The sequence below is a fragment of the Oryctolagus cuniculus genome, chromosome 18 (assembly GCF_051225735.1).
Source record: "Oryctolagus cuniculus isolate XC-2025 breed Fujian yellow rabbit chromosome 18, ASM5122573v1, whole genome shotgun sequence".
Lineage (NCBI taxonomy): Eukaryota > Metazoa > Chordata > Mammalia > Lagomorpha > Leporidae > Oryctolagus > Oryctolagus cuniculus.
In genome coordinates this window covers 41348563-41362882 of record NC_142884.1, presented here as the reverse complement: position 1 = coordinate 41362882, position 14320 = coordinate 41348563, and the positions used below count along the sequence as shown (strand labels likewise).

At 36.8% G+C, this 14320-nt stretch overlaps 1 protein-coding gene across 5 annotated transcripts in view; it reads left to right on the top strand.

Annotated features, from left to right (window-relative positions):
- Nucleotides 1–14320, top strand: part of NETO2 (neuropilin and tolloid like 2) — a 70700-nt gene that overhangs the window by 28220 nt on the left and 28160 nt on the right. For all 5 annotated transcript variants that reach the window (XM_017337622.4, XM_051833887.3, XM_008248376.5 and 2 more), the window contains one exon: nt 12786–13014. In XM_017337622.4, coding sequence (XP_017193111.1) covers nt 12786–13014 — 229 coding nt within the window. The remainder of the gene's footprint in view (nt 1–12785; nt 13015–14320) is intronic.

Here is a 14320-nt window from a genome sequence, read left to right as displayed (position 1 = left end):
ACTCCAAGCAGGAAAAAAATTGTTTTTAAGTTATACCTCCTTTTTTTTTTTCTTTTTTTACAGATTTATTTATTTGAAAGTTGCAGTTACACAGAAGGAGAGGCAGAGAGAGGTCTTCATCCACTGGTTCACTCCCTAATTGTCCACAATGGCTTGAGCTCCACCAATCCAAAGCCAGGAGCCAGGAGCTTCTGCCAGGTCTCCCACACAGGTGCAGGGGCCCAAGCACTTGGGCCATCTTCCACTGCTTTCCCAGGCCAGAGCAGAGAGTTGGATCAGAAGTAGAGCAGCCGGGACTCAAACTGGCACCCATATGGGATGCCAGCACTGTAGGCGGCAGGCTTTACCCACTACACCATAACACCGGCCCTGTGCTACCCTCTTACATTGGACCCCAAGGCAGAGGCACTTTTAAAACAAGCAGGGGGTGGGGAGGAAGATTTCCTACAAAGGGATGCTATTTAGATTGACCCTAGAAATATCACTAGTTAAATAGAAGTCCAGGGGCCAGCTCATCCCACATGCACTCCAGTTCATGTGCCGGCTCCCCTGCCTCAGATCCAGCTCCCTGCCAATGGACTAGGAAAAGCAGTAGAAGATGGCCCAAGGGTTTGGGCCTCTGCCACCTATATGGGAGACCCAGATGACACTCCTGGCTTCAACCTGTCCCAGTTCCTCCCTTTGCAGCCATCTAGGGAGTGAACCAGTGGATGAAAGTTCTGCCCTCTCCCCCTTTCTGTAACTCTTTCAAAATAAAAAAAATCTCTTCAAAAATGGAAGTCCAAAGACAGTAGGATAGTATCTTTGAAGTACTGAGAGAAAAATTAGCTCTTAATATACATTTTCATAGCCTGCTAAACTCTAATCCAAAACTGAGGGCAAAATTAAGGTATTTCTGGGAAAAAATGGTAAATGAACCGAATGCTGTAGTTAAAATCCAAATATATCCTGTTTACAGGAAAATTTGAAAATACAAAATAGAAAAGGAATACCAGGCAGATATCAAAAGAACTGATATAATTATTAAAATAGAATTCATGAATATCAGTAATTCACAAGAAAGATAAAATAACTTAAAATTTTAAATATTACAGCCTCAAAAAATATGAAATGAATGATTGCTGGGAAAATTGATAAATCCACAATTACAGTAGATAATTTTTCGCCTCTCAGTAATTAGATCAAACATAAAAAAATGGGCTCAAAAACAACACAATATATCTGAATGGCATGATATTTTATTCCTTACATCTAGACAGTGCACTCTCTACAGCATATATGAAATATTTCTCAAAACTGATCTGTACACTGGACTGTCAAAGGAAGTTTGAACATATAACAATGATTTTCAGGGCATTCTGACAAACAAACTAGGAATCAGCAAGAAATTACATACGTTAAAACCTCCTATGTTTGGACATTTAATATACTGAGTAATTCATACCTCACAGAGAAGTTAGGATGGAAATTTCAATACTCTTAACATTCAGTAATAAAAATACATCTCAAAAAAATTGTGGGATATAGTTATAGTACTTTGAGGAATTTTATGACCACGAATGCTTCCTTTAATAGACAAAAAATTTTGATACTTAATGACTTCAGGTGCAACTTAAGAATTTAAAAGAATGATAAATCCAGTGAAAGTAAAGGATATTAGCACAATGGCAGAAATTTAAAGGAAAGATACCAAAAAAAAGCATCAACAAAACTAAAAGCTTGTTCTTTGTAAAAGCTACCAGTAGGCAAACTTCTGGCAAGATTTATGTAGGAAAACAGAAGCACATATGGAAGATAGAAAATGTCAACATAAGTCAACAACAGCAAAGATTTAAAACTATATAAGATCAACCAACTATGAAGTAGGCCTACTGAACACAAGAGAAAAAGCCTGAATGTTTCTTCACTGAATAAATGAGCAAGGTGGGAGGGGGAGATGAAACACAGAAAAGGGCGAAAGACTGGCTGTTGAAGCCATTTGGGGAGTGAACCAGTGGATGGAAGATCTCTTTCTGCCTGTCCCTCTCTTTGTAACTCTGCCTTTCAAATAAGTAAATCTTAAAGAAAAACACAGGAGAATCCATAGATTTATTATAAGAGATAACAATTAAGTGAACTTATAGATTCAAACATTTATAAATGGAGGGAAATAATTATATTTTAAAACTTGAACTCTGAGTAGTATTTCATGCTAAGTTCCTCATTTGCTTAGTTCATTAATAGGGTAGTGGATATTTTTGTAAGTGGCTTTGGTGATACATATGAAACTATTAACAGATGAAATGATTAAGTGTCTTAGAATTGTCTCTATAAGGTACACAAATGTAAGATAAAATAAGATTGGCTAAGCTTTGGGGATAGGTACACGGGAATGTATTTTGTCTGCTTTTGAGTGTTTAAAATTTTTCATAATGAAAGTGTTTGATTATCCTAGGAGAATATTATGATTACACTTTAATATATTTGTAAACAGCCTAAGATGGTGATATCTGAAGAATATGGAAGAAATCCCTATTTTTCTCTCCTGTCATTCAGAAATTGTAACAGGGTGGGAAGCTAAAACCTTGAGGAAACCTTGTCTTTCTGGCCAAAGGAAATATGAAAAGGAGACTGTTATCTAGAGAGTGTCGAGTTGAGTCTTGTAGAATGAACAGGAAAAGGGAAAGCATTATGGACATGGATGGACATAGAATATATCCAGAGATATGTAATAAACACATTGAGAACCAAATTACAACAAACCACCATTGAAATCTCTTAGTGTGGCATATGACCAGGGCAAGCCCCAGACCACCAAAGACTTTGAAAACTGAACCAGCATTGGGACTCCCACCCCCACAAAGTGAGACAAAACTTGTCCAAACCTCAGTTGATTGCCTGGTGAAACAATACAAAGAACAAATATCAACAGCTTCCATGGACTTAGTAGAATCCAGAATCTCACAATATGGTATTCAGAATGTCCAGAAATATTAATCTACTTTGTATTACTATAACAAGATCCCTGAAGCAAGTAATGGGTAAATAGGTTTATTTTTATCACAGCTGTGGAAGCTGGAAGTCAAAGGTCTTACATGTAAGCCCCTTGGTTCAGACTTTGATGAAGACCTTTTGGCTACATCATCTAATGGAAGATAGTGAGAATGCGTGTGTGAAGGAGATGGCAGTCACACAATGAGAGGGGGCAAGAGAGACTCAGGCCGTGGTTGCTCTTTTTACTTTCTAAATTTTATTTTAAATATTTTAATTGTTTTTTAATAGATTCAATGTGATTTGTAGATATAATTCTAAGAACATAATGGTTTTCATTTCCTCTCTTCCTCCCTCCCTTCCTCACTCCCCCATCTCCCTTCTACCATTTTTTCTTAGCTTTTGAGATAACATTTAAAATTTTTTGCAGTATGAAAGCTTAATGCCTCACCGGATAAGTATAAAAAGTAAAAAGTAAAAATACCCTAGTTTAGTGGGACTACACACAGTGGTGATAAATAATAATTAAATGGAAAAATGATTTCACCCATATATAGTAAGTTTTAAAGTAATCACAGATCATTAAAACTATAGTAGTATAGCATTCTTAACTATTCATTTGACAAAGGTATAAAACATAGTTTTACAAAACTGTATTTGCTGTAATATTGATAGACATGGACATTTCTTTTTTTGTTTTAAATTTTAACTCCCACATGGAAGAAACATTTTCTAGGATAGACCACATATTGGGCTACAAATCAAGTCTTAGCAAATTTAAAAATTGAAATCATACTATGGGACTTCTCAGACCATAAAGAAATAAAGCTAGAACTCAACATTGAGAAGAACCAAAGAATACTCTTAAATACATGGAAATTAAACAGCATGCTATGGATCATTAAAGAAATTAAAAAGGAAGTCAAACTTTCTTGAAATAAATTAAAATGAGAACACAACATCTAAACCTGTGGGATACAGCAAAAGTAGTATTAAAAGGAAATTTTATAGTATTCATTGCTTACATTAAAATAAAATGTCTGAAATGAAAGATCTAATGATACATCTTGAAGACATAGATAAAGACAAACCAAACCAAAAATCGACAGATGAGAAATAGGATCAGAACAGAAATAAATTGAAACTAAAAAAATTACACAAGATCAACAATTATTTTTGAGAAAGTAAACAAAATAGAAAAACCTCTAGGCAGACTAACAAAAAAAAAAGTTCAGAATTATATATGAAAAAGGAGACATTACAACCAACATCACTGAAATACAAAGGACCATAAGAAACTACTATGAAGAACTAAATGCTGATAAACTGGAAAACCTCAAAGCAATGGGTGAATTTCTGGATTCATATACCCCACCAAGATTAAATCAAGAAGATATAGTCAACCTAAACACACATAACAAGGAATGACATCGAAGGAGTATTCAGCAGTCTTCCATCAAGGAAAAGTCCAGGACCTGATAATTTTGCTACTGAACTCTTTAAAACAAGAAATAACTTCAATACTTTTCAAACTATTCCAAAATATTGAACAGGAGGGAGGTCTGCCAAACTGTTTTTATAAGGCCAGCAGTATTTTGATACCAAAACCAAAGACATGATATGAAAAGTACAAAGCTATATCCTTAATGAACATAGATGCAGAAATTCTCAACAAGATACTAGCAAATCTAATCCAAAACCACACACACACACAAAAAAAACCATGTATCACGATCAAGTAGAATTTATCCCAAAGATGCAAGGGTGCTTCAACATTTGCAAATCAATAAACATAAATCGCGTCAATAGAATGAAGAATAAAAGCCATATGGTCATCTCAGTAGATGCAGAGAAAGCATTTGATAGGATTCAAAAACCTTCATGGTATAAACCCTCCTGAAATTAGATGTAGAAGGCACATTGCTCAAAAGTCTATATATGATAAACCAACAGCCAATGTTATACTGAATAGGGGGGAAGCTGAAAGCTTTTCCCTTCTGATCTGGAATAAGACAAGTGTGACCACTTTTGCAACTCTTACTCAATGTGGTACTGATTGCTGTTTTTATAACAACTGTACTGACCTAATTGGTTCCTTGTGAGATCTACATTAATCCCTTTCAAAGGCAGTACCCCCTAATGACTTAGTCATCTTCCACACTCCACTATCAACATTGCCATACTAAGGACCAAGCTTCTGGCTTATGAACATTTGGGGGATGTACTCAAAGTATGTAAACCATAGCACCAGGATGCAATAAAAAAGTACAAGTGTTTAAACTAGCAGTTAAAGATATCCACATCCCACATCAGAGTGCTTGAGTTCACTTCCCAGTTCTGGCTCCAGTCTCCAGCTTCCCTCCAAAGTAGATTGTGGGAGGTACTGGTGGTGGCCCAAATAGTTTGATTTCAGGGCCCAGCATTGTGGTATAGCAAGTAAAATCACCAAATGCAACACTGGCATCCCATGTAGGTGTCAGTTCAAGTCTCAACTGCTCTACTTCCAATCCAGCTCCCTGGTAATGTGTCTGGGAAAGCAGCAGCAGATGACCCAAATACTTGGGCCCCTGCACCTACATGGGAGTCCCAGAAGAAGCTCCTGGTTTTGAACTCACCCAGCTCTGGCCATTGCATCCATTTGAGGGAGTGAACCAGTGGGTGGAAGATATGTCTCTCCCTAACTCTGCCTTTCAAATAAATATTCTAAAATGATTATAGGGGTCCTTGCTGTAGTGTCTGGGTAAAGCCACTGCCTTCAGCACCAGGATCCATATGTTCACCAGTTCAAGACTCAGCTATTCCACTTCAGATACGTCTCTCTGCTAATGGGCATGGGAAAGCAACAGAGGATGGCCCAAGTACTTTTGTCCCCTGCACCCAAGTGGGAGACCCAAAAGAATATGTCTTGGATCCTGGCTTCAGGTCAACCCAGCTGTAGCCATTACAGCCAGTTGAGGATTGAATCATCAGATGAAAGGTTTCTGACTATGTCTCTCTGTAATGGTGTCTTTCAAATAAAATGAAATGAAATCTTTGATAATAGCTGGATTCCTGTAATCCACATAGGAAACCAGGATTGCCTTGCCAGCTCCAGTTTTGGACACAGCTGTTGTAGACATTTAAGGAGTAACCCAGTGGATGTAAGTGCATGTGTTTGCATGCTCCCTCTCAAATTTCTGAAGCAAATTTATCTACATACAAAGAACCAGGAAAATATGCTTAATTCTTAAATGAAAGACATTCCACAGATCCCAGCCCTAGCAGGATCCAGATAGTGGAATTATAAAAAAACTTTAAGAGAACAAAGAATCATTTCTTAAACTAGGACAGCTTTTGCTCAAAGTCAGATGACTAGGTGAAATGGACAAATTCCTCAAATGCTACACTGCTCAGAAATATGTAACATGAATCATTCTATACTTATCCAAAACAAAAAATCTAACAAAACCCCAAGGCTATGGGATTCACCGGCAGGTTGTACTGAAAATTTAAGAGCATACATTAGTCTTTCACAATTTTTCAGGAAATTGGAAGATATATTTCCAAACTAATTAAACATATTACCATGATACCATAGATATAGCAAGAAAACTGATTGGTGTTTAAGGAAATAGATGCAAAAATCTACAACAAAATATTAGCAAATTAATCAAGCAATATAAACAGTAAGCATCACAGCCAAGTGTGATTTATCCCAGAGAAGCAAAGCTAGTTCAGAATTGCAAGATTCAGTGTAATTCACCCTATAAATAGACTAGAGGATAAAATAATCTTTTTTATTAGTTAAAATTTAAAACCCATCCATGAGAAAATCCTCAGAAAAGTACTAACAGAGGACTTCCATAACCTGATAAAGGGCATCTAAAGCATTACAGCTAACAAACCTTATTAATGGACAGATAACACCATACGTTGTGATAAAACCTAAAGTCTTTCCTTCACAATAGGTTGCAAACTCACTCCTATTTGACACCACATTAGAAGTGGTAGCTAGTGAAAAAATGCGTAGTGACTGCAATGAAAGAAATAGGGGCTGGCATTGCATCACGAAATACCCTGCTGCCTTCAATACTGGCATCCCATCCCACTCCCAATGCCTGGCTTTTCTACTTCCAATCCAGCTCCTTATTTACCTTGGAAAGCAGGGGAAGATGTCCCAAACACTTGGGCCCCTGCCCCCACATGGGAGACTTGAATGAAGCTCTTGGCCTCAGCCTGGCCCAGCCGTGGCTGTTGCAGCCATTTGGGAGGTGAAACCAGGAGATGGGGATCTCTGTTTCTCCCTTTCTCTGTAACTCTGCCTTTTGAGCAAATCTTTTTAAAAGAAAAGGAGAACTTGCTCTGTTACAGGTGACATGATTGTCTAAATTAAAATGCCATAAAATCTATTAAATTTCCTGGAACAAATGAATCTATTTAGTGAGGTTGCAGGACACAAAATCTAGAAAAATCAGTCCTATTTGTATATACTAGCAATGAATAATTGAAGCTCAAAATTAAAACCTTACTATTTTAGAAGACACACCCAAAATGAGTATTGCAGCATTTGTAAACTGAAAAATAACATGAAGGCGGGGGGAACTGTAAACAGGGTTGAACTGTTTGTATTGATAGAGGCGCCATAGTACTAAAATGTCAATTCTTCCAAACTTGACGTATAGAGAAGACAACTCCAATCAAGTTCCCAGCTATGTTTTTGTAGATGTTGACACACTGCTTCTAGAGCTTGATGGGAAGGGAGAGAGTTATAAGAGTCAAAATAATTTTGGGAAAGAACAAAGGTGGGAGACTTACTACCAAATTTCAAAACTTACTTCAGTAGTCAAGGCAGTGTGGTACTGACAAAAGGACAAACAGACCAACAGACTAAGGAGTCCAGAGATTGTATTCATACAAATATTAATTTTTGACAGATCTGAAGGCAGTTCAGTGGTTGAAGAGGTCGTCTTGAATAAATGGTGCTAGGACAATCGGAAATACAAGGAAAAGTGGACCTTGCTTGACCTGTACTTTCTCAGGCAGACGTCTATAGATGTAGGTCTATAAATTGATTAGAAGAAAATCTTCAAGTTAGACAATTATTAGATATAACATCAAAGGACTAACCATAAAAGAAAAATTTATAAATTGGATTCATTTTTAAAAACTTGGTGAGGCCGGCGCTGCGGCTCACTAGGCTAATCCTCCTGTCTGTGGTGCCGGCACACCAGGTTCTAGTCCCAGCTGGGGCGCCAGATTCTGTCCCGGCTGCTCCTCTTCCAATCCAGCTCTCTGCTGTGGTTCTGGAGTGCAGTGGAGGATGGCCCAGGTCCTTGGGCCCTGCACCCGCATGGGAGGCCAGGAGGAAGCGCCTGGCTCCTGGCTTCGGATTGGTGTAGCATGCCGGCTGCAACTCACCAGCCGTAGCGGCCATTTGGGGACTGAACCAATGGAAAAAGGAAGACCTTTCTGTCTCTCACTATCCAACTCTGCCTGTCAAAAAAAACAAAAAAAAAAAAAAAAAAAAAAAAAAAAAACTTGGTGAAAAGATACTGCTGCATGAAAAGTAATGTTACGGACTGGAGAAAGTGTTTGTAAATCTCCTGTGTGTCCATAACTCAAAACTCATCATACAAAGTGGGCAGAATTTTAGCAGGCAGTTCACTGAATATTTAGTCATAATGAAAGTGCAAATGAAAGCCACCCTTTGGCAGTACTTTTCCCTCCACTAGAATAAACATAATTTTTTAAAAATTAACACCAAGTACTGGGAACTATGTAGAGCATCTGAACCTCCGAGTCATTCCTGGTAGCAGTGCAAAATGATTTAGGCACACCAGGAAATATCTTGGCTTCCTATAAATTTACCATATGACTCAGCAGTCTCTTCTGGACATATACTCAGGAAAAATGAAAGCATTCACACAAGAAACTTCCATGTAAATGTTTACTATCAAAAAACTGGAAGTTTTCCAAATACTCTTCAGCTGTTGAGAAAACAAACTGTGGTGCATCTGTATAGTGAAATACATTCAGCAATAAAATGAGAATTTAATATATAAATTAACCTCAGGTACTAAGCACAAGAATTTAGACTCAAAAGGCTATATAGGCTGTGATTTCATTTATGTGACAATTACGGGACAGGAAGCAGACCATTGGTTACCAGGAATGAAGATTGGAGTTGATTTTGACTGCAAAGTAACAGCACAAGAGAATTTTTGTGCAGGTTGATGCTAATAGAACTTCTGAAGTGTCAGCAAGGAATGAGTAATAGAAACTCTTAGTTTAGAAATATGAATGTGTTACAATCACTTTGGAAAATAATTTGGCATTTTTTATAAAGCTGAAAGTGATGATTACTGCAATCATGGATATATGTATAATTCTGTATATCCAATGTAGGTCATATATGTGCATAAGGAGAATGCAAGAATGCTTCTAACAGCATAAATTTTAAAAGCAGAAACAAGATACATGACCAGTATGAGAATAGACAAATGGTGATTTGTTTCTATAATTGATAACAAGGTTTTAAAACATGCAGAACAATGTTATGTTTTTATAGATACTTAAAATATCAAAAAGTGTTGGAGTTATAAAAATCAAAGTCAAGATGCACAGTTAGGAAGAATAATGGGAAATTAGGAGGCTTCAGCAATACTAGTATTAAATACTTTAAAAATTTAAATGAACTCAAATGGTGTTTCTTGGATCACCTTACTCTTCATTGAAATATTTTGTGAAAAGATAATTCCATTTTCATAGATTAGTTTGGAAGTGTTATTTGGAATATTGACTACTGGAGAATGTTATTTTTAATGAAATTAAGTTTTAGAAGTTAAAAATGTAAAAAAAAAATGTGATATGCAGTTAAGATGGGACTGTGATCTAATTTTTGAAGTTGAGCAAGATATTTTTATTTTAAAATTTTAAAGAAAAGATGTTACCGGTTAAAACCCTCAGATACTCATAATAATAAAACTATGTGCTCAAAATTTATTTTTAAAAAACATCAGTGTTTTGAATATGCAGAGTATCAAAGTAGTGTGTTAGTCTGTTTTATCAGTAGAAGCTTTCTGAGCATTTAATTTTATTTCTGTTGGGGTTCTCAGGGACTCCAGTGAATAGCATCCCTTTCCTCCACTATAGGTCTGCATTGAGAAATGGAAGTGTCAGCCTGTGGAGGTCCACAGTAGCTTCCCTTTTACAGTAGAAGGTACAGTAGGGTCAACAGTTGGGTGACACAGTAAAATGTGCCTTAGAAACTACCCACTTACCAATTCAATCTGAAGCCTAGACTAAACTATCCCAGGAAATGGGAAGTTATCCATTTCTTTCCTGCTCACGAGTGCAAGGAAAGGGATAAATGAGACCAGACTTCCCACCATCGTAATAACTTGCTCTACCTCCCTGGATAGGATGTAGAGATGGATTAAGAGACCAAAAGTGTTAGTAACATGCCATCTGGAGTGAGAATCCCTTGTGCCCTTGCCTTTTCATCTCAACTGTCAGATTCATAGCATGAATATTTTCTGGAAATTGGTTTAAATTATTAATTTATTCCCTATAGGAAAAAATCAATCTTGTTACATGATTTGTCTTTAAGTCTTGATTTTTTTAAAAAATATTTTGAAGAGTATTGTATTTTATAGAGTTAGTGAGAAAGAGACAGAAAGGTCTTCATTTTCCTTTGGTTTACCCCTCAAGTGGCCTCTATGGCCTGTGCACTGTGCCGATACCAAGCCAGGAGCCCGGTGCTTCCTCCTGGTCTCCCATGCGGGTGCAGGCCCAAGGACCTGGGCCATCCTCCACTGCACTCCCGGACCACAGCAGAGAGCTGGACTGGAAGAGGAGCAGCCGGGACAGAATCCAGCACCCCAACTGGGACTAGAACCCGGTGTGCCGGCGCCGCAGACAGAGGATTAGCCTAGTGAGCCGCGGCGCCGGCCTGAAGAGTATTTTAAATGCCATGTTTTTAAGATAAAAGCAGAAAGTAAATACTTCAGACATCTTGACTATTTAGCCATACTTAGTTCTACCGATTCTATTTTACAAACCTAGTCACTAACTCATCACCTCCTATGAGCAAGAATTGTACTGGATGTAATTTAGCATGTGATCTTCTCATTGGAAGACCTTATAATCTAATGGAGAAGGCAGTGTTGATGATGACTCTATCATAGAACCATGAGGAGAATGTTTTAGATATATAAATTACAGAAAAATTAATGAGAATCATTGCTAAATATTTAAGAAAACATGCTGCTTTTATGTTAAAATTTGTGTCTGATTAGCTTTGTAGTTTTGAAATGGAATTGTATTTCATTACTAATTGCCCATCATTCTCATGGAAATTGCGAGCTGATTGTTTCAGTGAACCAAAGTTAACTTTTAGAGCTATATTTTGTAATTACTTGCTTTTAGTTTTGTACCATCAACGTATTTTAGAAGGGAAAAAATGTGTAATGTGATGTGATATTTTTGCTTTATTAAGCCCTTTCAACTAAAGGATGGTGATGGCATTCTGCTAACTCAGGAATAAGTTTAAATAATGAATACTCACTAGATGTCAGTGGTAATTCAAAGAAAATTTTTATTCTTTACTCACTAGAATTTTCTTTAAATTGTAGAGTCACATAAGAGCAACTAGAACCAAACGAGTGAATGTGATGTGTGTCTGTACGCGTGAGGCACACTATGCAATGGGAAGAACACAAGCTTTAGAGTTAGACCAACCTGGATTCAAATCCTTGCCCTGGATAATCCTGTTGATGGTCCTGAATCTCTCTACTCATAGTAATGACAATGACTTCATTAGGTTCTTTCAGACATTCGTGCTTAAAGTCCTCCTAAGACTTCAATATAAAGGAACTCTAAGCAAGAATAAACCAAGTGTATTTTAAGAAACAACTTCGTGCCAGGTAGCAAAATGTCTGTAAAATTTGAATGAGGAAGATGCTAATAGTGCTTCTTTGGGGAGTGTAGTCCATATCTTCTCTGAGAATGTTGACATAGTTATCTAAGGGATGAAATCTTTGGGAAAAATAAAAAACCTTAAGTGTGTAACAGGAGAGTCGGCAAACGAAAGGACAGCCTACGATAAAAATGAGTATGGTTATAAAGACTATAGATATGATAAAAAGTTTGGTTATGTAACAGCACAAACAGGCTTTCTGTATTTTACACATCTTACAGTTAAACTTAGGTTTTTCAGATATACAGAAAAACTACTTTTGAAAAATCAATTAATCACATTGTTAGAATAGAGTTATGAATGACTCGGCTTTCCTTGTTAGTACCATGAGATCACTTTTTTCTTAAGAAAAAAGAACTGAAGCCAAGGCAGGGAGCCAGCAACTGAATCTTAGGTGTCCCACGTGAATAACAGGAACCCAATTACTTGGGCCGTCAGCTGCTACCTCCTAGATTTTGAGTTAACAGGAATCTGTTTAAGAGCAAGAACCAGGAATGGAGCCTAGGTACACTTGTGTGGGACGTAGGCCTTTTAACCAGCTTATTAGCCACTAGGCAAAATACCTACCCTGAGATTGCTTTTACAGTGGGGAAATAGGTAAGACAGTTATGCCTCATGTAGGAAGAAGTTTTCTTTTCTTTATAGTCAAAACACAAACTTCAAATTCCTTAATGTTTGTCTCCATTATGAAACCAAAGAAACAGACCTCTTTCTTTTAACTACTTCAGCTTCAGCCTTTTGTCTTTTATGTTTTTCAGTCAGCTGTCATAATTTAGACTGCCATTTTTACTGTGGATTATAGAAATAGGAAAAACTCATTATCTTTTTTTGAAGCGCTATTTTTGTTTTAATGTTACAGATTTATTTGAGGTTCCTAGATTATCAAATGGAGCACTCAAATGAATGCAAGAGAAACTTTGTTGCAGTCTATGATGGAAGCAGTTCTATTGAAAATCTGAAGGCCAAGTTTTGCAGCACTGTGGCCAATGACGTAATGCTTAAAACAGGAGTTGGAGTGATACGAATGTGGGCAGATGAAGGTAGTCGACTTAGCAGATTTAGAATGCTCTTTACTTCCTTTGTGGAGCGTAAGTAATAATTCCTGTATCATTGAGATATTTTACATAACTTTTTGCTCAATCACAGTATGTTTAGTGAACATTAACTTTTGACAAAACTGTAAGTCACAGAGGATGTAGAAGTAAGTCTTTTAGTCTTTTCTCGGGGAATTCACTGTCATGGGTTAAAAAAAATTGCCATACTAACTCATTATAAAGGTATAAGTATATAAGAATTACAGAAAGAGAAACCTTCTCAAGATTTTCTAACTTAAGAATAATTATCAGAAATATTCATTCAGCCTGGTGAATAATTATGAATGTACCAAACGATGGTTGCCAAAGATTTAAATATGATATTTTCTCTTTTAACTTTATTTTTGAATTTTAAACTTCTAGAAAGTTGCAAAAATGGTAGAGTTTTCATGTCTTTGCTTAGATTCCCCTAATGTTAACATATGGCAAAATCATGACAAAACTGAAAAATTAACACTGATAAAATACTACGACCTAATCAGTGGACCATATTCAGATATCACCAGTTTTACCAATGGTGCTTTTTTGTGATCCAGTTTCCTACATTGCTTTTAGTTGTCATGCATTCTTAGTCTCCTCTTTCTTTGACAATTAGTCATTCTCTCTTGGTCTTTCCTGACCTTGACACAAGTGAAGTGTACTGATAAGTTGTTTAGTAAAATGTGTATCACGTTGGTTTTTACCTAATGTTTTCTTATGGATTCCATTGAGGATATGCATTTCTGTCAAGAATACCAAGGAAGTGCTTTGGCTTTCTCAGTGTTTCAAATCAGTGAAGCCAGGATCCCCGGTACTGATTTGCCTATTGCTAGTAACAATAACTTCCATCGCTTCATTAAGGTGCTGTCTGCCAGTTTTCTACACAGTGAAGTCGCTATTTTTTTCCTTTTAGTAAGTTTCTTTGAGGTCATACAACTATCCTTTCACTCACTAATTTTAGTAGCAGTTGATGGTTTCTGCCTGTACACTTATTACTACTGTGTTTATCCAATGGTGATTTTCAATTTCCGTGATCCTATCTACATATATTTATTAGAATTCTCCTGTAAGAGCTAGCTTACCCTCACTTACTCAATTATTTACTTAAATCAGTGTGAGCTCATTAATATTTTATTATTGTATGACACTGTAATACTACTACTCCATAATACTAACATTTTATTGCTTACAGTTCAAGCTTATGCTGTTGCAAGACCGTTAAGGTTGCCTCCTGTATACTTTCAGTTTATACAATTATTTTTTACTTTCTGGCACCACTGGATGAAACAAGCAGGCGTTTCCCTGCCTCAGCCCTAGAATC